Genomic DNA, 23,882 nt, shown 5'->3' on the forward strand with positions numbered 1-23,882 from the left:
ATATTGGTATTATATTCTGTTTATATTTTTTAATAATGATGAAATGTTGTATTTATTCAGAATTAAAAGTGTACAGAGTTATCATGAAATAATTTAAATCATTAAATTACGCAAAGAATCATCTGATGTATCAAAAGGTTCTCATTGAATATTTGATTGTAATCTGTAAGCTCTTGTATTTTCCTCTGTATTTCAGAGCGTTTTAACATAAATGAATCTTCAAAAGGTACAGTATGCTGTGAAGTTGTTCATATCACAGTTTGGCATATTTTTATCCACATCGCCGCGTTTTCATGTGTTTTCCATCTTTTTGAGTTTTTCCTTCCATAAATATACAATCACTCCATATTCTGTATCATATTACTTCACATACATTATATATATGTATGCACTGTCATTTGTGTTATTAGCAATTCAAACCAACCAGTGTCATGTTTACAAAATGTGCCTGTTTTGATGCATATGAGAAAAATATAAGACAACATTGTTTCAGTAAATTGCATAATATTATTCCAGTTTTCCAGTGTTAAGCTGAAGCAATAAGCTCTCGTGTGCAGTTTGAGTGGATTATGTCACATGATCTCAGCCCTGTTAGAGTCAGATATTAACCTCATGCATGTTGTTTATCTCACTGCATCGCAGCAGGGCTGAAATATCGATCAAACGCTGACAGCAATGTCTGTACAACCCCACAGTGTGTCACTGCCGGTAAGAACAAATGTCTCAGAGCTTGCCATTTGCACCAGCTCGAAACTTCAACTGAATCTTCTTGATCTGCAATCATTTGTTTTCCAATGACACAGCGGCCCGACTGCTCCAGAACATGGACCCCAGTGTGGAGCCGTGCCAGAACTTCTATCAGTACGCCTGCGGAGGCTGGATGGAGCGTCACGTCATTCCCGAAACCAGCTCACTTCACAGCGTATTCAATATCCTGAGAGACGAGCTGGAGATCGTACTCAAGGGTCAGTTATGCCAACTTCACGCAACCACCATGGGTGTCATGGGTTTGTGTAGGTTTCTTCTAAACATTGTTATCTGGCTGGTGCTTATTCATTATCGCACAGGAGTTCTGGAGATGGAAAATAAGGATGACAGAGAGGCCTTTAAGAAAGCCAAAACGCTCTACAGCTCATGCATGAATGAGAGTGAGTATACAATACTGTCATCTACTTATACTCTGTTATATTGCTGATGTTATGATTTACCATTACAATGGTGTAGGATTCACTTTGAAACAATTTTCATTTCTTCTAAATGTCACACATAGTTACAAAGAAATGGCAAGCAACACTGAATTAAACATGACATTTGTAAGCAGAAAGACTGAGACACTGTATGCAAATATAACATTATTAATCAATTGAGTTTCATGACATTCTCAAAATTCTACATTTTTATGTTTGTATATTTTCCTATCAATTTTTATGTAAAATCAAAGAGTTTTATATTGTATTCTTATTTTTAATTCTACAACTTGGAAATTCCAAAAGTCCAACTTTTTTTTTTTTTTAAATGATTTGAATTAAATCTATAATGTTATAATATAAACATAGAATTTAATAGAAGCTGATTACTGAAGCTGATAACTTTAATTAAAACTATTATTTAATCAAATAAATTATTTAATATACTTATATGTGCTTAATTATTTATTTATTCAGAATAATTAAATATTAATTAAATATGAATGAATTTCATACAATTCTGACACAAAAACTGTTTCAATACATAGGCCTATAATTTTTTTAAAATATATATTTATAAAATATTTTATTTCTAATTACTGTGTTATTATAATTTGATATGAATATTAATTAATTATTCAAAATAAATAATATTAGTTTTAATAGTATTTAATAGTAGTATTAATAGCACATCGAAACTAAACTAAAATGATTATTTAACTAGTATTAAAACACATTTTTGTTAACTGAAATAAAGCTAAAGTGAAATAAATGTTTAATATAAGATGAAAAACAAGTGCAAGTTCAAGCACTGAAATTACTAACTAAAAAATAACAACTAAACTTGAATTAAAAATGTAAACGAAAAAAGAAATATTAAAAAAACAAACACACATAATCACTAAAAATGACAAAAGAAATTATAAAAGCGAATTAAATCTATTAATACAACTGTTATTTATTGTTGAAAATGAAGGTCACTTCTAATTTTCCGTTTCGCTCTATATGTGCACAAATCCAACTTATTCCCATCTCGCTGCTTCCCCCTGCAGTTCTGATCGAGCAGCGCGACTCGCAGCCTCTCCTCGGACTCATTGACAGTATCGGCGACTGGCCCGTGGCCTCTGAGGTCTGGAACAGCACATCAGGTACTGGAGATAGCAGCGGTCCTCGCTAATTCACTCTCAGAGAATGGCAGCATCTTGGGCTTATCTAAATGGGATAAATGCAATCGCTCCAGCCGTGCACTCGCTGGGTGTTGATAAGGAGCTCGACTATTGGAACAGTCCAGTGGTTAGACAGAGTGGTGGCCATCCCACTCATCTGTCATGTGTAGAGGGAGATAGAGCCATGTCGAGGAGGGTGAGAGGATAAGAGAGCCACCCACTGTGACGATTGGCACTGTGGCTCATTATAGACCCTGAGAGAGAGCAGAATAATTAAACCGAATAGTGCTGATATATGCAGACATCAGCCTAGACATGATTTATGTGACTGATTTTAGCAATTAACAGGTAATAATTCTGGTTGTGGTGCCGCTGGAGACCTTTAACCGTAAAACCCATCTATTGGTATCTGTATTATTATGCAAGCAACAGGCTGTTTTGATTGGTAAGATTTACAATTAGAGCTTCTTCCCAGAATTTTGAATAAAAAACTGAAATTAACCACTCGTGATATGCAATGCTCTTATTTCGCATCATCTGTGCTTATTTAAGTAATTCCCAAGCCATCTGACTTCTGTCATAATGCGTGTCTGGATGAAACAGGATATTCATCAAGAAAAACATAAGCTCTTATTTACACTGCATGCATGAATCGGTGGGCGGGGCTGAACAGGCAGTGATGTAGAAGCAGGCGTTGATCTTCTTCTGTGGTGGCCGTGTTTAGTTTTAAGATTAACAGGGAGGGATTAAGTCTTGAAATGTACAGGGTTCTTGTAGAGTTTACCGAACTCTTATATGTTGTGAAATTTTTATTTCTCAGTTCATGACCCCTTTAAATGCATTAAGTTGCTGCCATGTGATTGGCTGATTAGATTGCATTAACAAGCAGTCAAAAAGGTGTAGCTAATAAAGTGGAAACATTCATAAAGTAATAAAGGTTGAACATTTATAATTTTGACATGGTATCTTATATAGTATGTTAGATACTGTGATATATGCAGAAAAAGCAGTACCCGGTCAAATATGTCCATCTAGCGCATATCCAAAAAAAAACAAAAACAAAAAAAAAACACCTTACTGTTTAGAAGTAATGATTCAGTAATATTAAGCTTCAAGTTCATTATTAAAAGAAAAACTGAATATATTAAACGAGTATCTGAACAGAGTTTTTGGGATATATATTGCCTCAAAGCCAACAGACATGGACAAAAAAAACACGAATCTTTGATCTCACAGAGCGAATGTGGAGCCTGGAGGATACCCTGGCTGTTCTGAACGCTCGGTACAATAAGAAGGCTGTGCTTGAGATGTTTGTGTGGCCAGATGATCGTGACTCCAGCCGTTACATTATTCATGTAAGTTATTGAATATACTTTGTAGTTTACTCTTATGTATCAATAACAAAACACCATATTATTTTAATATTTTGTGACATGTATGATGGTAACTTGGGACATGTATGATGGACATTTACTATCTAGCTAGCAGGGAATGTTAACAGAACTGCTGGCGGATGGCTAATGTTCTGACAAAGTTATTGAACAGGTGTCGTCCAATAACATTAATAGAATGTTCAAAGTTATCTGGTCTTTAAAGGCATAATTCACCTAAAAAGGAAAATTCTGTCATTAATTACTCACCCTCATGTCGTTCCAAACCCGTAAGACCTTTGTTAATTTTTGAACACAAATGAAGATATTTTTGATGAAATCCAAGTGCTTTCTGACTTACATACTAGACAGTAATGCAACTGACAAGTTCAAGGGCCAGAAAGGTAGTAAGGACATTGTTAAAATAGTCCATGTGACATCAGTGGTTCAACCGTAATTATATGAAGCTAAAAAATACTTTTTGTGCGAAAAAAAGAGTGAAAAATTAATTCAACAGTCTCTTCTCTTCCGTGTCAGTCTTCAACACACTTTCACTACAGTACCATGAAGCATGTATCTGGTGCTGCTGATGATGCAGGAGCTGGCGTTCTGACATTGAACCCAGAAGTGCTGCGCCTTGTTTACAAGCAGAAGAAGACACACACTGTACATAAAACAGTCAACATAAACATATCTGAAGATTTTGACAGAGAGGATGATTTGCTATTTTTTTCCCAGCCTAACTCGGACCCAAAAGAAAATAAACTGTTGAATGAAGTCATTATTTTGTTTTCTTTGTGCACAAAAAAATATTCTCATAGCTTCATAAAATTATGGTTGAACCGCTGATATCACATGGACTATTTTAACAATGTCCTTACTACCTTTCTGGGCCTTGAACTTGTCAGTTGCATTGCAGTCTATGCAGGTCAGAAAGCTCTTGGATTTCATCAAAAATATCTTCATTTGTGTCCTGAAGATGAACAGCATGAGTAATTAATGACAGAATTTTCATTTTTGGATGAATTATCCCTTTAATAATGTTATCAAGAACGTTATACAAAAACGTAATTTATACATCATTTTTTGAAATGTTTTAGTTATTTAAAAAAAATGTTACAGTCAACATTGAACATTCAAAAGAAACATTTTCTAAATTAGTTAAAGTATAACCAGAACTTATGGTAGATTAATAGCAAAATGTAGTCCATTAATGATTCCAAATTACATGACAAAAATTTTAGTTAGTAATGTAATCCATTACATTACACATTTTAGGTAATGTAATCAGACTGATTACTGATTACTGATTACTTTTAGATTACTAAATTACAAAACGTTTGTAGAACATATTTTTGTTAGCTGGGTATGATAGTACCATAGAATTCCTTCAAATAATTTATGGTAAGACTATACTTTTTGGATATGCAATATACTATGCTGATGTCATGAGTTGTGAGATTGATTGGTTTTAGTGGCACATCACTGTTAAAACACACAGAACTAACTGCAACTGAGTTAATAAAATGTTTTCGTTGGTTTAATTCTGAATGTTACACTATTGGATGATCTCATGCGTACCGTATACTAGAACTGATTCTGGTTTGTTGTCACAGGTTGACCAGCCATTACTAGGAATGCCTTCAAGAGATTATTACCTCAGTGATGGCAATTATAAGAAGGTACATTGTGTCATTATGCAAGATGTCCCTCAATGTAATTGTTATAACAATCAGCAACTCCCTGGTCATGTATCTCTGGTCAGGTGCGCGAGGCCTACCTTGAGTTCATGGTCTCCATAGCAAGGATTGCACGAGAAGACAGGAACCTGACCCAAGATGAAGAACGTGTGTGGGAGGACATGACTCAAGTGTTGGCGCTGGAGACAGACATTGCGAACGTGAGTTGAAATGCTGTTAAAATGTTAGAGCTACTGTAAATGTCACGTGAGTGTCTGCTCTGTGTTTCAACAGGCTACCTCACCTGCAGAAGAGCGCAATGACATCACCGTCCTCTACAACAAAATGACACTGAGAGAAGCGCAGCAAGCTTTCAACCTCAATGTAAGTACGGCATTTACTTGATCAAAGCTATTGTGAAATATTGTTTTCTATTTGAATATATTTGAAAATGTCATTTATTAAAGCGATGCATCATTAGTCCAGTCTTCAGTGTCACATGATCCTTCAGAAATCATTTGATGATCAAGAAACATTTCTGAATATCAATGTTGAAAACAGTTTTTTGTGGAAACCATGATCCCTTTCAACGAATGGAAAGTTCAGCAACATTTCTGTGAAACAGAACTATTTTCAAATGTTACCATTTTTTTTATCAATGTCATGTATCCGTCCTAAAAAAAAACTATGGCTGTTAATAGAACAAAATAATGGTGATTAATGTCACGATTTCCTACCAGACTATACAAACCAGAGCGGAAAATCATAATATAATAGTCATGCTTTTTAATGTTTATTTTTCGTAGCATTTGTTTCTCATTGTTTCCTGTTTGAACAAGGATGTTGATCTAGGAAATATCCTACTTGTATAAATCGTGGTCACTGATTGTTGAAATAAGATTGTGTGTTTCTTTTAGTTAGATTTTTAGAGTACACATACTTCTTTTGTATCTCTTTCTGACATTTCAGGGCTTTAATTGGACGCGCTACATCCAGGGAATAATGTCCAGCGTGTCAGTCGCGGTGCAACCAGATGAACCCATAGTTGTGTACTGCTCACCTTATCTGGAGAAGCTCAGTGGTGTTCTTTCCAAACACAGTCACAGGTCAAGCTTTACATTCACAGCTGACTGACTCATGAAAAGTTAATTCTTCATTGTCATGTCAGAAGAAATAAATATTTCTCGTTCTGAGCTCAGAAGTCTTAGTTACGTTCACTGAAGTCATCTGTGCTTCTCTGAAAATTGCTAAATAAGAAATAAAAGAAGACGAATGTTGACACACAATGAGAATTCGGAGATATAAAATAAATATGGATAGGATAACACAGAGAATTTGATATTGAATGAATGTTTGGGTATTATATTGAGATTTAAGTTGCAAGTATGACTTATTAAAGAGATTTCTTTCCTTCACTTTGCATTTACAGATATGCATTTGGAAGCTGTTTTTATTCAAAGCAGCTCATATTGCATTCAAGCTATTATAGCATGCATTACATTTTTATATTGGTTTTTATTTTTATTTTAGTGATCATTTTAAGTACTTGTGCTCTGTTGCTCTGTTTTTGTCATGATATTTTTATCTAGTATTTTTTTTTTGACAATATGTAGGAGATACAACTGACTTATTAAAAAGTCTCTTGTATTATTTTCCATAAAAGTACATTTTAGATTTATGTATTTGGCAGATGCCTTTATAATTTTAGTTTGAACTTACCTTATTAATTTGTTAATAATTTTGTGTTATTATTTCTATTTTATTTTTTGTATTTTTAGTACTTTATCTTAAAATTATCAGGGATTTTTGCCATGGCAACATTTTTTTTAATATCATTTATATATATATATATATATATATATATATATATATATATATATATATATATATAATGTTTAATGTTTTTATAAAAATGTTAAAAACATTTTTTTGTAATTTGTTATTTCTGTTGTTTTTATTAGTTTTTTTATTTCTATATAGCTTTAAATGATTTTTATTTACATTTTTTGTTTGAATAATTTGTTAAACTCAGACTTAAGTAGCATTTAAATGTTTTTCATATAATATTTATATTAGTTTTAGTTTACGGTTTCAGAGTTTTTTTTCTTCTTCTTTTTTTTTTTGGTTAACAATAACACTTTTCAGTTATCAGTGACAAAGATGTAAAAAAAGGTATACATAACAGAAATAATGGAATTCAAATCAATTCTAATATGAAGTGGTCTGCGCGTGTGATCCCGGCAGGACCCTGCAGAACTATCTGGCGTGGATGCTCATCATGGAGAGGGTCAGCAGTATGAGCCGGCGCTTCAAAGACGTGAGAGCGCACTACAGAAAGGTCAGGCTCAAACAGAGGACAGCTCTCGTGGCATTTAACACCGCTCTTAAAACTCTTTTGGTGGTCCCCTACAGTTCTAGTCCACTAAGTTAAATAACACATTGGATCTCAACCTCGTTTTGGACCCATTTTCTTGGTTGTGTCGTGTGTGTTCTTTCAGGCTTTGCATGGCACTACAGTAGAGGAGGCGAGGTGGAGAGACTGTGTCCGTTATGTACAGGGAAACATGGAGAACGCCGTCGGGGCCCTGTATGTCCGAGAAACCTTCTCTGGAAACAGCAAACGCATGGTAAAACCAAAAACACACACCACCAGACATAACAGGAACATCCTCCTGCAGTGCTTTATGTAACGGCTATTATCAGACTGACATGGACTGTTTAGAGACTGTTCTGATGATGGTTTCAGTGATTTGACAGAAAGTCATCTCAGTTTAAGTCAGGATGAATGATTTTACACTACCCGTCAAAAGTTTGTGAACAGTAAGACTTTTAATGTCTTTTAAAGAAGTCACCAAGCCTGCATTTATTTGATCCAGAGTATGGCAATAACAGTACAATTCTGAAATATTTTTACTATTTAAAATAACTGATTTCTATTTGAATATATTTTAAAATCGTATTTATTCCTGTGTTTTCAAAGCTGAATTTTTATCATCATTACCCCAGTCACACGATCCTTCAGAAATCATTTTAGTATTCTAATTTGCTGCTCAAAAAAAAAATATATATTATTATTATGTTGAAAACAGCTGAGTAGAATTTTTTTCAGGTTTCTTTGAAGTTCAGAAGAACAGCATTTATCTGAAATAGAAATCTTTTGTAACATAAATGTCACTTTTGATCAATTTAAAACATCCTCGCTAAATAAAAGTATTCATTTCTATAGTTTTTTTTTCTCTAAAACGCTATACTTTCTCCAAGCTTTTGAATGGTATAGTGTAAGATGTTACGAAAGCTTTTTATTTCAGATTTTAAGAATCCTGAAAAAAAAAAAATTACTCGACTGTTTTAAATATTGATAATAATAAATGTTTCTTGTGGAGACATTGAAGGCTGGAATAAAGATGCTGAAAGTTATTTAAAAGAGTAAAAATATTTCACAGTATCACTACTTTTGCTGCATTTTGGATCAAATAGATACAGGCTTGGTGAGCCGAAAAAAAATATTTAAAAATATTAAAAATCCTGTTACGAAAAATCCCCTTAGCTGTTATAAATTCACTGTAAACCATGGCTTCACGGGGGTTATTGCTTTTATAAAATGCTTATTTTATATACGTAGTAAGTTTTCACAGAATAAAACAGAGCAACTAAAGTGTACTGATATAAATAAAGACAGTATTCTTTCACATCATAATTAATTCACTTATCATATAGTAAACCATTAGTGCTATTAATCGATAACTATTTGGATCAGATTAATTGCACAGCTATTTCGGCTATTTGATAAATGGTACGAAAAGGATTGTGTCTCTGCTCTGTTGTTCAGGTGCGTGAACTGATCAGAAAGATTCAGGAAGCTTATGTGGAAACACTGGAAGAACTGAGCTGGATGGATGAGCAGTCCAAGGAGAAGGCCAGAGAGAAGGTGAGATGCTATTCAATGCCACAAGCTTTTATTTCTAGAGCTGAAACCCTATTTCCACACTTTTCCGTCAGCCGAACATCTTTCACTTAAAATATTTACTTGAAGGATCCTTTCAAATGTATTGGGATTATGAACTGGGTTTCATCTTTAAGCTTATTTTGAATTAATTAAGGCAATTTTATTTGTTATTATTATTATTTCATTTACTATCCTACAGTCCGAGTTGTTCTTGCCTTCTGAACTGCTGTTTTCCGTTATGTTTTCCTTGTTTTGCAGGCCATGGCGATATCAGAACAGATCGGTTATCCCGACCACATCCTTGAGGAGGAAAATAGGAAACTGGACGAGGAATACAAACACGTACGGAAACTCAGAGATCCCTGACCTCTAAAGAAATTAGCATCCAAACCAACTAATATCTCATACACATAAATTCAAGAATGATGGCAGCTCGGACAGAAATACATCCATGTGATATTACCTGTCTCTGTCTGTTTGCTCACAGCTGAATTTCAGTGAGGAGAACTACTTTGAGAACATTCTGGAAAACTTGGCAGCTTCAGCCCAGAAAGTTCATAAGAAGCTGAGGGAGCCCGTGGATCCTGACATGTACGAAACATACATAAATAAATCAACAATGCTAGGGAGAGCGTTTTTTCTCTCTTGTGATCCATCACTGTGTCAAGTTTTTCTCCTTGTCTCTGTTTTAGGTGGATTATTGGTGCGGCTGTGGTCAACGCTTTCTATTCACACAACAGAAACCAGATTGGTAAGATCACAGCCATAAAGTCTGAAAAAATATTCCATTGTATGATATAATATAGCGTATTATATAATAATAAATAAATAAAGTTCACAGGCAAGTTCACAGCCATAGACAGTAAAAAAATTATATTATATTATATTATATAATAAACAATATTATAGAACAATCAAGTAATAATATATTTAAAAATAATAATAAATAAAAAAAAAACATTGTACTTGCACAACAGAAACCGGACTGGAAAATTCGTACCTATACAGTAAGAAATAATATTATATTATATTTTTTATATAATATTATATTCTGTATTTCACTATATATATATATATATATATATATATATATATATATATTAATCTATTTACCACAAATGGACAATGTAGTTGAAAAAAAAAAACATTGCACATTTACTTGATAATTTAGACTTCATTAATCATTAAAAAAAAACAAAATGCCTATACAGGGCTGGGTCCAGCAGCTAGACCAGCACAAACCGAGGTTCACGCTTGAGTACACAGATCTTTCCAGCAGTGGAGGCCACAACCGCACACTAAAATACACAGCGTTGTCCAAATGTGAAGTATTTGCTCTGGTCAGATTTCTCCTAAGCAGTTGAGGGCTCTCAGTATAAATGCTTTCTCAGCCCATTGTCATAATGGCTCTAATGCCTGTAGTGCTTTTCTCTTGTAGATTAAACAAAGCTAGTTTCAGGCTCCACTGCCCACAAAGCCTGTGCTTCCAGAGATGGGTTGTGGACGCTGAACACATGCTATTCAGGCTGCGTTAATACAAAAGCCAAGTGATTATGCAGATTTTCAGCGGGGAGAAATTTCCACATAATTACTCTTAGATTGCACATTTTAATGTTCCTGGACAATCTGGGAAACACTTCAAGCTGAATTGCCATTTGAGAGACAAGAGTGGCAGCTGTAACTGCTATAGCTGGAGGACGCTACACAGCAGAGACCTTTCTGTCCTCCTAATACAGCTTCTGCTATCGAGCGTACACCATTACCAGCACATTACTGAGCATTACTGAGTTTTGTGGAGACTCTTTTCACATTTTTAGTATCTAAAAAGTCATATACTAATTTCATAAGTATAAGTTCAAATCTATTAACATATTTACTGACATTTTGCTCAAGACTTATTTGGAGTATTTACTTATTTGGAGTACTATTTTCTTTTGTTTCCATTTCTTAATACTAAGCCTAAAACTTGTTTTAATGTCACTATTGATGAGGATTGTGTGATCTCTGAATAATATCAGTCTTTAAATGCAAGATATTTAAAGTGTGCCTGACATGTACTTGCAACTTTACTTTAGCACAATCAAATATACTTCAGTTTATCTTTAGTTGCACAACTAAAGTGCATTAAGCACAAAATTAGTTTTAGGCTTTAAGTAAACCAGTTTAGTATACAGTACTAATAGTGCAATAATGCAGGGTATTTTTATTAAGTATATAGATATGCAAATGTGTTAGTAGTATACTAAGCACAAAATAAATGTAGTACAAATATACTTTTAGTATATTTATTTTTCACTAGGGTAATATGTCCACTAACTTTTGACATTTCAAAACTGTTTTATTTATTTTTTTTCTGTTTTCTTTACCCGTTACATATCTCCTATATCACATTGTTGATATTGCTGTCTTATTGTAATTTTTACAAAAATATTGAAATATAAAACTATATAAAAAAATCTGAACATTATGCATGCATATATAATGCATACCTATATAAATTAAATTCATTATATATATATATATATGCATGCATATAAAAACTGTCATACTTTTTTTTACATCATATATATTTTGAAAGACTGACAAGGGTAAATCTATTCTTAACCAACACAGTTTTAATGTGTTAACCTTCAGAAACATAAAAAAAAAGTTGAAATCGGTTTATTTGAATGAAAAATCGGATATAAAAGTGTCTAAAGTTAACACTCTGTTGCTATTAAAATGAGTTGCTTTCTCACGTGACTCGATTAGTGTCTCGAAAATGCATTTCCTGGTCAATTACCCAGACATTATGCTGAATTTCATCTCTTTCTATGCATTCATCTTTCTTTCAGTGTTTCCTGCTGGCATCCTCCAGCCTCCGTTCTTCAGTGAAAAACAGCTGCAAGCTCTAAACTTCGGTGGAATTGGCATGGTTATAGGACATGAGATCACTCATGGATTTGATGATCACGGTAATATGCATCTCATCTGATGGATTGTACCAATTATCAGTTAGCTGTGGATGAATAAACAATGCAGATTTGTTGATGAACCTGTTTTGTGTGTGATGTATTAAACTCTGTGCTAAAGGAGGGGTTTTAAATATCACGGATAAATTGTTCTCCACTGGACCAAACCACCGCGCCAAAGAGCAACCACAACGCTTGTCTGTTTAAAACATGACTGTGTTCCAAAAAATTCAATATTTATTTTCACAGGCCGTAATTTTGACAAGGATGGGAACATGTACAACTGGTGGAGCAACTTCTCTGCCGAGCGCTTTGAGGATCAGTCTAAATGCATGGTGGAACAGTACGGCAAATTCAGCTGGAAACTCGCAGGAGGCCAAAATGTAAGTTGAACTTCACTTAGAAGGATGGAAGGAATCCGTATATATGAGCTTTTAAAGATGAACAAATAACAAATACATGGTTTATACTTACAGTACTTGTAGTATGTGCATGCTTTGGGTCCGATCTAAGCATTTCCACTGCCCTGAAAAAATGACAAATAAACGTTAAATGAGATCTCAGTTGGTTCTTCAAGGCTGCAAAGACATTAAATGCAGAGCAAATGGACACTTTTGCGGATATTAAAAAATTGTAAACAGAATTAAATATTGAAACAAACATTTAATGCAATTTTTTGCCACAAATGAATGGATTTTAAAACAAGACAGAAATTTTTACATTTACATTACAGATATTGAAAATGAATCCAGTTATATAGTAAAGTCATTTTCGCTTACACCTCCATTATTATTAATTTGCAATTTGCAAAATTTATTGATTTTTGTGTAAATAAGGTAATGTATTTACTGCATTCTCTGAGAACAAGTGTATTCTGCTTCTTTTAAGGATGTTTAAATATTTTACTGACTTTTATAAGATATTCCAGCAATGTCCCAAACAACATCAAAGTCACTTGACATCAAAAAAAAAAAAAAAAATTCTTACTTGGTATTTTTGTCTTGTTTTTTACTTTAAATATCTAAACATTTAATCTAAAAAAATATATATATATATATATTTATTTATCAAAAAATTAAGCTACTTTACTTAAAAAATGAAATGACTGAAGATATTAAGTCTTGTTTTCTGGAAAATGTATCTAAATTTTGTTAGTTTTTGCTTAAGAAGAATATCTGCCAATGGGGTAAGAAACAATCTTAATTCAAAGAGAAAACAAGATATTTTTTCTTGTTTTAAGCAAAAACTAACAGCATTTAGATACATTTGAAAACAACACTTCATGTCTTAAGTTGCTTCTTAATTAAATGTATTTTGATTCAAGAATATTTTGGTATTTCTACTTGAAAACAAGACAAAAATACTAAAAGAAGAAAAATGCTTTTTTTACAGTGGTCATGTTATAGTTCAGTATGTAAACAATTTCTTTTTTTATTTCTCCTAAAAAACAAATAAAGACTATAAAACAACAGTGCTGACATTTTAAACTTTAATTAATATACATTTTTGTTAATCAAAATAAAGCTGAAATTAAAGAAAATATGACTATATTACGTGAGACACTTAAAAAGATTAGAAATTTAACAAGTGCTAAAATTGCTAAAAACTAAAACAGAATAAAAAGCTCAACGCAAATATTAAAAAATGAATACAAAATAACAACATTGCTAAAAATGAAACTGTAATTAGAACTAAATTAGCACTAAACTAAATGAAAACTGAACATTTAAAATTACAAGCTGACCTAAAATAGGAATAAATACTGTATTATATGAATAACAGTTAAATAACACTGAACATTGTTACTCTGATGTTGTTGCAGGTCAGTGGCATCACAACATTAGGAGAGAATATTGCTGACAACGGTGGAGTTCGTCAAGCATATAAGGTTTGTAACAATAAATCACTTTAAACAACTTCATTCACAACATCTTAAAGACCACAAAGACAAAAACTCACATATTCATCAGAACTGGTAAAAATCTGCGAATGTGAATGTGTGTGTGATATTAGGCGTATATGAAGTGGGTGGAGAGGGAGGGCGAGGAGCCCCGTCTTCCTGGACTGGATATGGATCACAAACAGCTCTTCTTTCTTAACTTCGCACAGGTAGGTGACCACAAATGACATCCACTTGCATGTGTTCACCTTGATGCCCATGCAAGGTCATTCTCGCAAAGAGTGAGTCAAATTAAACTGACACTGCTTAAAAGATACAGGTGCCGCTTAACCTCTGGAAAATACTGGCTCTCTAATGTGTGCTTGAGCATGAAATCAATGATTGAATCATGCCAACCGATGGGATGAGTGCTGCTTTAAAGGACTTGAACTTGACATGTCATTATTTGGATGGGCACACTTCTAAATATGTGTTGAAATGGGCTAAATCTTCACAACCGTACATCTGTTCAAGCATAAAATGCAGATTAGGTCAGAAATAATGTTCAAATATGTTCAACTGGTATGATAAGATTGTTATTTCTTCTGGATATAAAATGTCTCATGCTTTCTGTAGGTCTGGTGTGGTGCCTGCCGCCCAGAGTACGCCATTCAGTCCATCAAAACAGACCCACACAGCCCTCTGGAATACAGGCAAGAGCTTTCTGGGAGATTTGTAAATTAAAGGTGAAAGAAGTATCGAAGGCACACTTAAAAATGACAATAGATAATGTAGTTAGCACAACACACGATAGCAAAAATCAAGACACTGCAAGAGGGATAGACAAAAGTGAATTCTTGAAAGAACAAATTTGTACCCACTAAATATTTTATTGGATTTTAAAACTCAAAATTATCATGTAAACTACTATTTTAAAGTTTGGTGTCTGTCAGATTTTTTTAATGATTTTAAAAGTCACTTATGCTCAACAAGGCTGCATTCATATGATTAGTAACAGTGCAGTAAAAAAATGTAAAAATATTACTACAATTTAAAATAACATTTCTATTTATAAATATACTTTAAAATGTAGTTTATTCCTGTGATGAAAAGATGATTTTTCAGCATCATTACTCCAGTCTTCAGTGTCACGTGATGCTTCAGAAATCATTCTTATATGATGATTTGTGGCTCTAGAAACATTTTTGTGCTGCTTGATGTCTTTGTGGAAACTGTGATCATTTTTTTCAGGATTCTTTGGTGACTATAAAGTTCAAAAGAACAGAATTTGATGAAATATATATTTTTTTTACATTATAAATGTCATCACTGTCACTTTTGATGAGCTCAATGCATCCATGCCGAATAAAAGTATTTATTTATTTCGATAAAAATATTATACATATGTATCTTATAAATATATGAAGCAACTTCCATATTGTATATTGTGCTGTATTTTTATATACTTCAAATATGTTTATATACTTCATGTTTACAGGTTTCTTGTATCCTTTCTGATTATTTTAAACCTTTTCAAGCAAAACTTAAAAAAAGCCCAAAAGTGTTTCAGGTGAGCTGACTTCACATGTCCACTTAAACTCCCCAGAATACCAGCTGATTCAAAGACACTGAGCAAAAATGATACAGAAAAGTGAAAACAGAGTTAGTTTACTCAAAAATTCAAATTCTGTCATTAATTACTCACCTTCATATCGTTCCAAACTCAGATAATTTGTGTTCATCTTCGGAAAACAAATTAAGATATTTTTGATGAAATCCAAGAGCTTTCTGACCCTCCATAAACAGCAAGGGTACTACCATGTTCAATGCACGGAAACATAGTAAGGTTCAACTGTAAGATCCAACATGTAATTTCAAACTGTAATTTCATGAAGCTACGAGAATACTTTTTGTGCGCAAAGAAAACAAAAATAATGTGCGCGGTGGTACTGTTGATAATTCCCGGAGGACTGTCCTGGAAGAGAAGAAATCATTGAATGAAGTCATTATTTTAGTTTTCCATGAGCACAAAAATTATTTTTGTAGCGTTATAAACTTACGGTTGAACCACTGATGTCACATGGACTATTTTAACGATTTCTTTACTACCTTTTTGGGCCTTAAACGAGTCAGTTGCGTTGCTGTCTATGCAGGCCAGAAAGCTCTCGGATTTCATCAGAAATTTCTTAATTTGTGTTCTGAAGATGAAGGAAGGTCTTAAGGGTTTGGAATGACATGGTGAGTAATTAATGAGTGAACTATCCCTTTAAATGTCCTAATATTTTTTAGGACTGCTGTAGATGTTTTCAGATGATTAGTGTCATGTTTGTTTGTTTTTAACAGGGTTCTGGGGTCCCTCCAGAACTTTGAGGCATTTTCTGAAGCATTTCATTGCGCAAGAGGAGCTCCTATGAATCCCGAAGAGAAATGTCGAGTGTGGTAACCTGCCGCCGGAGATACAGGAGCCTGTGTATATTTTACAAACTAGGCAACGGTTAGGAGAGCTTGGATCATATTATGTTGTTCTGTGGCGGCTGCCTGGCTGTTAGTCTGATATGACAGACACGACCAAGGTGTGCAACACCTACATGTGTGACTGCATAGATGTCTACTGTGAACTTTCAAATGCGCACATATTACCAACGAGTGCAGGCGTCAGTGAGGGTGTTGTTTTTCTGAAAAAGAGGCATGCTTTTTCAATGTCTGTTTAAGAGACTTTTAAGCAAGATTTCGTCCTGTTTGCCTGTTTACAGGTTTCTTGTGACACATTACTAATTTTGGCATCAGAAAACCTGTGTAAACGAAAGAGTTTCATTGTAACGATAAAGGCTTATTGACATCAGATTATTTTTCCAGATTATGTAAACGGATAAATCCCTCGGTTGGCTTTCGATTCTGTCGGCTCTCCAAGAAGATATCCGTTGCGCTTGAGCGATCCCAAAATTAGTCAACAACTGAAGGCTTGGAAGCCGATAGAGATTGTGGTTTGAATAGAAACCAGTCAAGGCAGAATGTTTGATTTCATAATAAGCAGCCTTGAAATATTCTGAAAATGGTATAGGAATTTTTTTCTAAAGCATGCAGCGGAGAGAGGCAGACGCTGGAGTCCTATTGAGCACCGTTTTCCCAAAACAAATCCTAATGTATTTGCTCTCTACACTATGTTTCACTGAAGAATCTTTAAAAGCGAGGGCTTAACGTTACATAAACGGGCCCATGCTGATGATTAAATGACAACCTTAAGACTGTTAAAACCATATCGCTTCAAGCTTCGTGTGTATTTATCCATAAATAGCTCTGATTCATGGCTGCCTTGCAATTTACGCTACAGACTTCTGTTAAAGCCAGCAGATAATGGCAGGAAGCTGCTGCAATACGGGAATGAAAAAGGTACAACGGGTCACTCAGACTATTTGTTTGTTTCATACAAGCTGTTCGTTCTGCCAGGGAACATTTCCATACATTGCTATTGTTAAGCATGTTTAGGGGCAAGAATCAGATCCGGAGAAATGTACTGTAGTAAAACCGAAGGGTCTTCATCTGTTCAGTCCTCAAGTTCAGTTTGGTTTTTATTTGGGATTCTTAAAAGCATCATCGCAGCATTAAGAATATAAATGTTTTTATCAGATCAAGACCATTTTCTGCAGCAACAGATTTTGTAACAAATATTTGATCATATATTAGTTTAGTTTTAATACTCTACAACTGTTTTGTTTACTTATGATCAACGGTGTCAATGTTCATCTGATATAACTTGTTGTTGTTGTTTAAGATTTCGGTAGCTGGTTTATTACTGGTCTACAGGCTCCAACCAGCTTGGTCAAGATGGTCTACCAAGCCCAGCTGATGAACCACCTAGACTTGCATGAAACGACTCTAAACTCACATAAACCATGATTTTCCAGCAGAGAATATGTGATTTTGTACATAGCGGTGCCATAAAGCACCAAACACCAAGAGGATTCGTTAGGCAGAGGTCTCGCTCAAGGATCTGTTAGCTAGCATCATATCTCACGATTTCATAAATTGGTCTGAGATTGTGGGCTAATGGGGCGGCAGCGGTTCATGTGTTAGCTGGACCGTAGCAGACGAAGCGACAGCCAGCAGTTGTCTCTCAAATGGAAACTTTAGGGGAGACGGCCCTCTCATTAGAGATCTAGAGGGCCAGTGTTGGGGGTAACGAGTTACAAAGTAACGGATTACAGTAACGATTTTACTTTTTTGGGTAACGAAGTTAAGTAACGCATTAAACTAATAATATTGGTAACTACACTACTTTACTAGACTATAGGAACGCGCTTTCCTACGTTACACATGCCGTGTTTGCCTGTGTGTAAAGTTCTGGGCTGGGTTTCCAAATAACGATTGATCTTAACTCTTAGAGGCGCCATAGTGTACGTGATTACGTCATTGCATTTTGACAACACTGATTCATCAGAAGAAACCAATGCTTTCGTTCCTCTGAGCCAAACAGAAATGATTGGTGATGCTTAGTCCCACCCCCGTGCCCAGATTGGTTCAAACTCTCCCATATAAAACAATAAGTAGTCTTTTGAACTACTACTTAACATCGCCTACTGCTTTGGAAAATGAATGAAAACAAAGTGAAAGTAAAGTCTGTCGTGAGTGCATGAATACAAACACACAATAACACATTTGCAAACAGACGTCAGGCAGCCACTGTAGGAGAAGAAATGGATTGTCGAGTTCTCAGAAAGCTTAGCGGAGTCAATACTGGCTTGCCTTGGGTTATTGATTATGACTGTTATCTCTCATGACAGAGACTTTGATCATTTGAATGTTCATTATCTGCCTTTGAAGCTTCATTGCCAATCTAAACCTCTACACCACTGTAATGGCACGTACTGTTTGATGCACGGGAGATGTGATATAACGAATGCAAGCAACTTTGGAACAAATTAAACATTTGAACCTTGGCGGCAGAAAGGGTTTATGGTGATGAAGTGCCAAATAAAACATAATCCCTGAATTATTAGTGCATGCATTTTCCAATGCAACCATGCTGCCAGACAAGAAATGGAGGTCTGCTTCAATTGAAATTGGAAGGACTTGAGCTTTTTCACGGGCAGATATTGGTGTGGAGTAAATCTGGTGTGATTAGAAACAGTACTAGAGCCAATAATGCACAAATGTGACCCTGGACCACAAAAAATGTCTTAAGTCGCTGGGGTATATTTTTAGCAATGGCCAAAAAACATTGTATGGGTCGAAATTATCGATTTTTCTTTTATGCCAAAAATCATTAGGATATTAAGTAAAGATCATGTTCCATGAAGATATTTTGTAAGTTTCCTACCACAAATATATCAAAACGTAATTTTTGATTTGTACTTAATACCTATAAAATACCTTGCCAAGTGTGAATTGTAGAATAGCATTTGTGTACATTTTAGTGTCTTCATTGTGTGGTTTTGAAGGTGTTTAATTAGAAGTAAGCTTATGATGAGTAATTATGAAGTCAGGAATCATTACTTTCTTCTGTGCATTATGGGACAATGCCAAGAACTTGTCAGACACAAGAATGATAATTGACAATTCAGTTTTACAGATTCTGCTGTTACTTTTTACATTGAATTTGTTTAGTTCATGGATATATCTCATGAAAACATGTCCAGGTTATATTTCTCAAAATCAAAAGAAAAAATTATAGGTAGTTGGCATATGTCCATAAACTTAATATTAACTTTTATTTATGTTCAAAATAAAGCCTATTTTAGAACCATTAAGATTTATCTGAATTATAGCATGACTTCTTAAAGCATGACTTTCAAATAAATAATTTTAAATTCATACACACAGACACACACACACACACACACACATTAACACCTGGACAGTGTTGGAGGTTTTATGAGATTGTCCTTATGTTATGATATGCCACATGACCACAGATGCTGCTATGACAATATGTATTCTGTACATAGACCCGTTGACTGTTGAAAGGTTAATATTTACTGACAGAAATGCCCTTGATATTATATAGGGTCCATGTTTGGTTGACACCATATATGTTTTAATGACTTTTCAAGTGAATGCTTTGTAATTCTATCGTTCTGCCAATACTAATTGTCCAAGCAAAAATATCAATGTTATTTAGCTACCCTAAACATTATTATTATTAAATATTGTTATATTATATAAGAGGAAATATGTAAACTTCAAAAATAAACTTATATAAAGCAACAAATATATTGTGTATTTTTTTTCTCACAAGTCAATGCCATTCCCCTTCTTCAATTAACAAGTTGCATTTGGTCAGACATGTTTGGAAACAGATGATAATAAATATAAGTTTATAAAAGAATCTCATTAAAGCAGTATCTTGTAGTGCAAAGCTTAAAATACAAACTTGATTGACTTATTTAAATGCATTTGGCAAATAAAAAACAAGGATTAAAATTGTATTACAGATTAACAATGATGCATACAAAATGTTTATAAATGTTATTATTTCCTAGTTGTATGGTCGATTGTATGCATCATATAAATGTAAAGATAATTTGTGATACACAAACCTGGATAACCAGAAATCACAGTCCATTCATCCCTGAAGAACTTTGAATCCTCTTTCTCGTGCAAACATCTTCATTACACTGAAAAGGACACGCAAATTATATTAAATTGGTTGGTGTGAAAATGTATTAAATGTAATGGTGTGAAAATGCACGGAAGTCATATATAATACTGTATCTTTTAGTTACTTTTATTATACAGAATATATCAGATTATATTGAAATACCTTTGTGCTCGCCACACACAATAAAAGCAATACAGGTTTGGAATTACGGGAGAATTTAAATTTTTGGCTGAACTTTCCCTTTTATTAAGGAAAGTCAGTTGTTCAAGCTAAAATCAAAGTAGGGTTAGTCTGTCAATGCATTCACGGCCGTGTGAATGTAACAGCCACATCCCACACTCCAGAGGAAATGGCATCGGTGGCTCAAAGATGACGCCGGTGGTCTTTTATGGGTAAACAAGACCTGCGACATGTCCTGTTATTCAACTTCAAAGCAACATTTATCCTAAAAGAGCAGCTGTGGTGCTTTTTTTCTTAGTTATATTAATAGAATATTTCACAGTCACCAGATCGAGCTTATGCATTTTTGACAAACCAATAACATTTAATTCGGGGGATCATCTAATGGCAGAAAACACACACACACACACACACACACACACACACACACACACACACACGTTTGTTTTTGTGAAAAGTCGCACTACACCACATTAGTCCCTTTCACACATACAGACTTTACTGGTAAATTACCGTCAAGAGATCATGTGTGAACAGGACCTCTTCAAAAATACCAGTAAATTCATTCTGGCAATTTACCGGTATGAGAAGTTGTGACATTACCAGTACATTGCTGGAATGATGCTGTGTGTGAACGCAGAATGAAGATCAGTGGTATGAGAAAGTAAAAGTTCAGAATGTGCTGATGTAAGAAGTCTACTCTGGACCAATTAAGAGCTGTTGAAATTCATAATTCAGCAGCTCTGGGCCAATCATAACATTTGAGGCGCTGCCACTTAGAGGTCATTTCTGGTTAATGATGTCATACAATTTACTGGTAATTTGAAACCGATGTGCCATAGTAGTGTGTGTTTACATAGAAAATCAATAGAAAAGAAGTGCATTGGAATGGAAAAATTTGTTCTGTTTAAACAGCTCCAAAACTACCAAAAGACCCTAGTATATTCAAAGAATAAACAAATACAAAGAAAAGAAAATAGGTTTGTGTGAGGCTCTTTCAAAACCATAGTGCCTTTGACAGTTATTGAATACACACACTCTCAGAAAAAAGCTGTCACCGGGACTAGACCAACATACAAAAGGGACATCTTTGTACCTTATTTAGCCCTAAATGATGCATATTAGTATCTAAAGTCTACATGTTAGCAGTGGTGGGTAGTAACTAATTACATGTCATCTGGGTTACATAATAAGATAAAAAAAATTAAGAACTTCTAATTAGATTACATTGCATTTTAAAATGCTCATAATCAGATTACAATTAGATTACATAATTACACATTATTTACATAATGGCAGTAAATTACTCATAATTTATTTATTCACCCCAATTCTTATATATAAAAATGCTTAGTGCATTTCATGATGTTGATCAAGAATTGAACATTTATATATATATATATATATATAATTTTTTTGGGGGGGGGGGGGGGGGGGGGCTTACAGTCGCATTCAAGTCTATGTGATGAATTAGTAATCTGGTCAAAAGTAATCAGAAAGTAGTCAGACTATATTATTTAATAATCCAGATTATGTTACTACATACAATTTTCTTCATATAATTTGTAATCAGTAATTGACTATAATTTGTTTACCATTTTCAGAAAAGGGTAGCGTCCCAGTGAGAGTGTCTGAAGTCTGTCTCGTTTCCCTTGAGACTGTCCCTTGTCATCCAGTGACGACACTGGGCTTGGGCTCTTGACTGTGTCTGTTGGGCCCTTTCCTTCCTAAGGTGGTGCAAGAAGACCCTTGGGGCCGATCTGCTCTGAGATATGCTGCTGAATGACACCATGTTTATTCTCTGGATGGACTAAATGACTTCTGGTAGTTTTAGGGGTGTGGTGTGACACAATGGATCCTTCTGAAACCAGACTTTTGACTTCGGCATGAAGTAAAACAAATGAGACCACAATAATAGACTAATGCAGAAACAAAGCATGCTAAAAATATAGTATGCGAAAGCAATGGTGAAATCAATAGAATTCTCTTTTTTGACTTTTGCAATCAGAATTGTTATACGGATCTGATACTGTCTAGACAAAAACCATATATACAAAAAAAACTACAACAGTGTATCAATGATCCTAAATAGCACTGGTTGCAGTTTGGCATCTTAAGAGATTTACTCATATTAACTATTCATAAAATCAGCATGGTATAGTTTTATGCTTTTGTTTTATGGTTTTTACAAATTACAGGAACCACTTGTAAGAAGAAACCATTCCATGAAAAAAATGCCACATTCTTCTGTTATTTCAGCATTCAATGCATTGTCTGAAGGACCACAAACACGTTTCAGAACATTTCTATGCGTCTTTGCTGGTTCGTATTGCATTTACCCTACTAAACCACATCTCATCAAAACCAAATCCTGCTCATTTATTTCTAGACCACTGTTATTCAGAAGAAAAATAATGTGGTGTAATCTCGGAATTGTTGCAAGATGCTGATTAACAAACCACGCTGTTGGAGCCCTGTGCATGCAAGCCAAAAAATTAGAGGAAAACATCATTTCTCATGTAATGCAAAGACATTTAGACTATTTGATGTGTCCAAATACTTCTTGGAAATAAAGGTAATGTAAGGAAAATCTCAATTGGAACATTGTTTCTAGAAACAATGCAACAAAACATGTCATTATTTACTCATGCATGTCTTTCTTACATGCATTCAACAAAAAAGGGAAAAACATTGCCCTTCGGGTCATTGTTCACATGTCTGTTTGCTGTACCATCTTTAGATTTTAATAAAGTACATGCAAGAATAACTTTAATATGGTTAATATTTCAAGATGAACACTTACTGGACTGAAGCATCTTAGGTTTCCTAATTTTTGAGAAAAAATATGTTCAAATGTGTTCAAATATGATCAATCAGGCTTTTGAGTAATGTTTATTTGTTAATATTCCAATATCTACATTAATTT

The 23,882-nt window shown here is 34.2% G+C and overlaps 1 protein-coding gene across 1 annotated transcript in view; it reads left to right on the plus strand.

The window, feature by feature from the left end:
• LOC132126362 (membrane metallo-endopeptidase-like 1) overlaps nucleotides 1-17,806 on the plus strand; it is a 53,926-nt gene extending 36,120 nt beyond the window's left edge. Inside the window, exons 4-25 of the mRNA XM_059537572.1 lie at nucleotides 197-226; nucleotides 643-708; nucleotides 804-965; nucleotides 1,068-1,148; nucleotides 2,240-2,335; nucleotides 3,590-3,708; nucleotides 5,340-5,405; nucleotides 5,489-5,623; nucleotides 5,697-5,786; nucleotides 6,372-6,508; nucleotides 7,647-7,740; nucleotides 7,901-8,029; nucleotides 9,232-9,330; nucleotides 9,607-9,690; nucleotides 9,836-9,939; nucleotides 10,041-10,099; nucleotides 12,183-12,302; nucleotides 12,549-12,682; nucleotides 14,122-14,187; nucleotides 14,313-14,408; nucleotides 14,815-14,891; nucleotides 16,522-17,806. Coding sequence (XP_059393555.1) covers nucleotides 197-226; nucleotides 643-708; nucleotides 804-965; nucleotides 1,068-1,148; nucleotides 2,240-2,335; nucleotides 3,590-3,708; nucleotides 5,340-5,405; nucleotides 5,489-5,623; nucleotides 5,697-5,786; nucleotides 6,372-6,508; nucleotides 7,647-7,740; nucleotides 7,901-8,029; nucleotides 9,232-9,330; nucleotides 9,607-9,690; nucleotides 9,836-9,939; nucleotides 10,041-10,099; nucleotides 12,183-12,302; nucleotides 12,549-12,682; nucleotides 14,122-14,187; nucleotides 14,313-14,408; nucleotides 14,815-14,891; nucleotides 16,522-16,621 — 2,144 coding nt within the window. The 3' untranslated portion in view covers nucleotides 16,622-17,806. The remainder of the gene's footprint in view (nucleotides 1-196; nucleotides 227-642; nucleotides 709-803; nucleotides 966-1,067; nucleotides 1,149-2,239; nucleotides 2,336-3,589; nucleotides 3,709-5,339; nucleotides 5,406-5,488; nucleotides 5,624-5,696; nucleotides 5,787-6,371; nucleotides 6,509-7,646; nucleotides 7,741-7,900; nucleotides 8,030-9,231; nucleotides 9,331-9,606; nucleotides 9,691-9,835; nucleotides 9,940-10,040; nucleotides 10,100-12,182; nucleotides 12,303-12,548; nucleotides 12,683-14,121; nucleotides 14,188-14,312; nucleotides 14,409-14,814; nucleotides 14,892-16,521) is intronic.
• The last annotated feature ends 6,076 nt before the right edge of the window (nucleotides 17,807-23,882 follow it).

Source organism: Carassius carassius, chromosome 44, assembly GCF_963082965.1.
Source record: "Carassius carassius chromosome 44, fCarCar2.1, whole genome shotgun sequence".
In the NCBI taxonomy this organism is placed as follows: domain Eukaryota; kingdom Metazoa; phylum Chordata; class Actinopteri; order Cypriniformes; family Cyprinidae; genus Carassius; species Carassius carassius.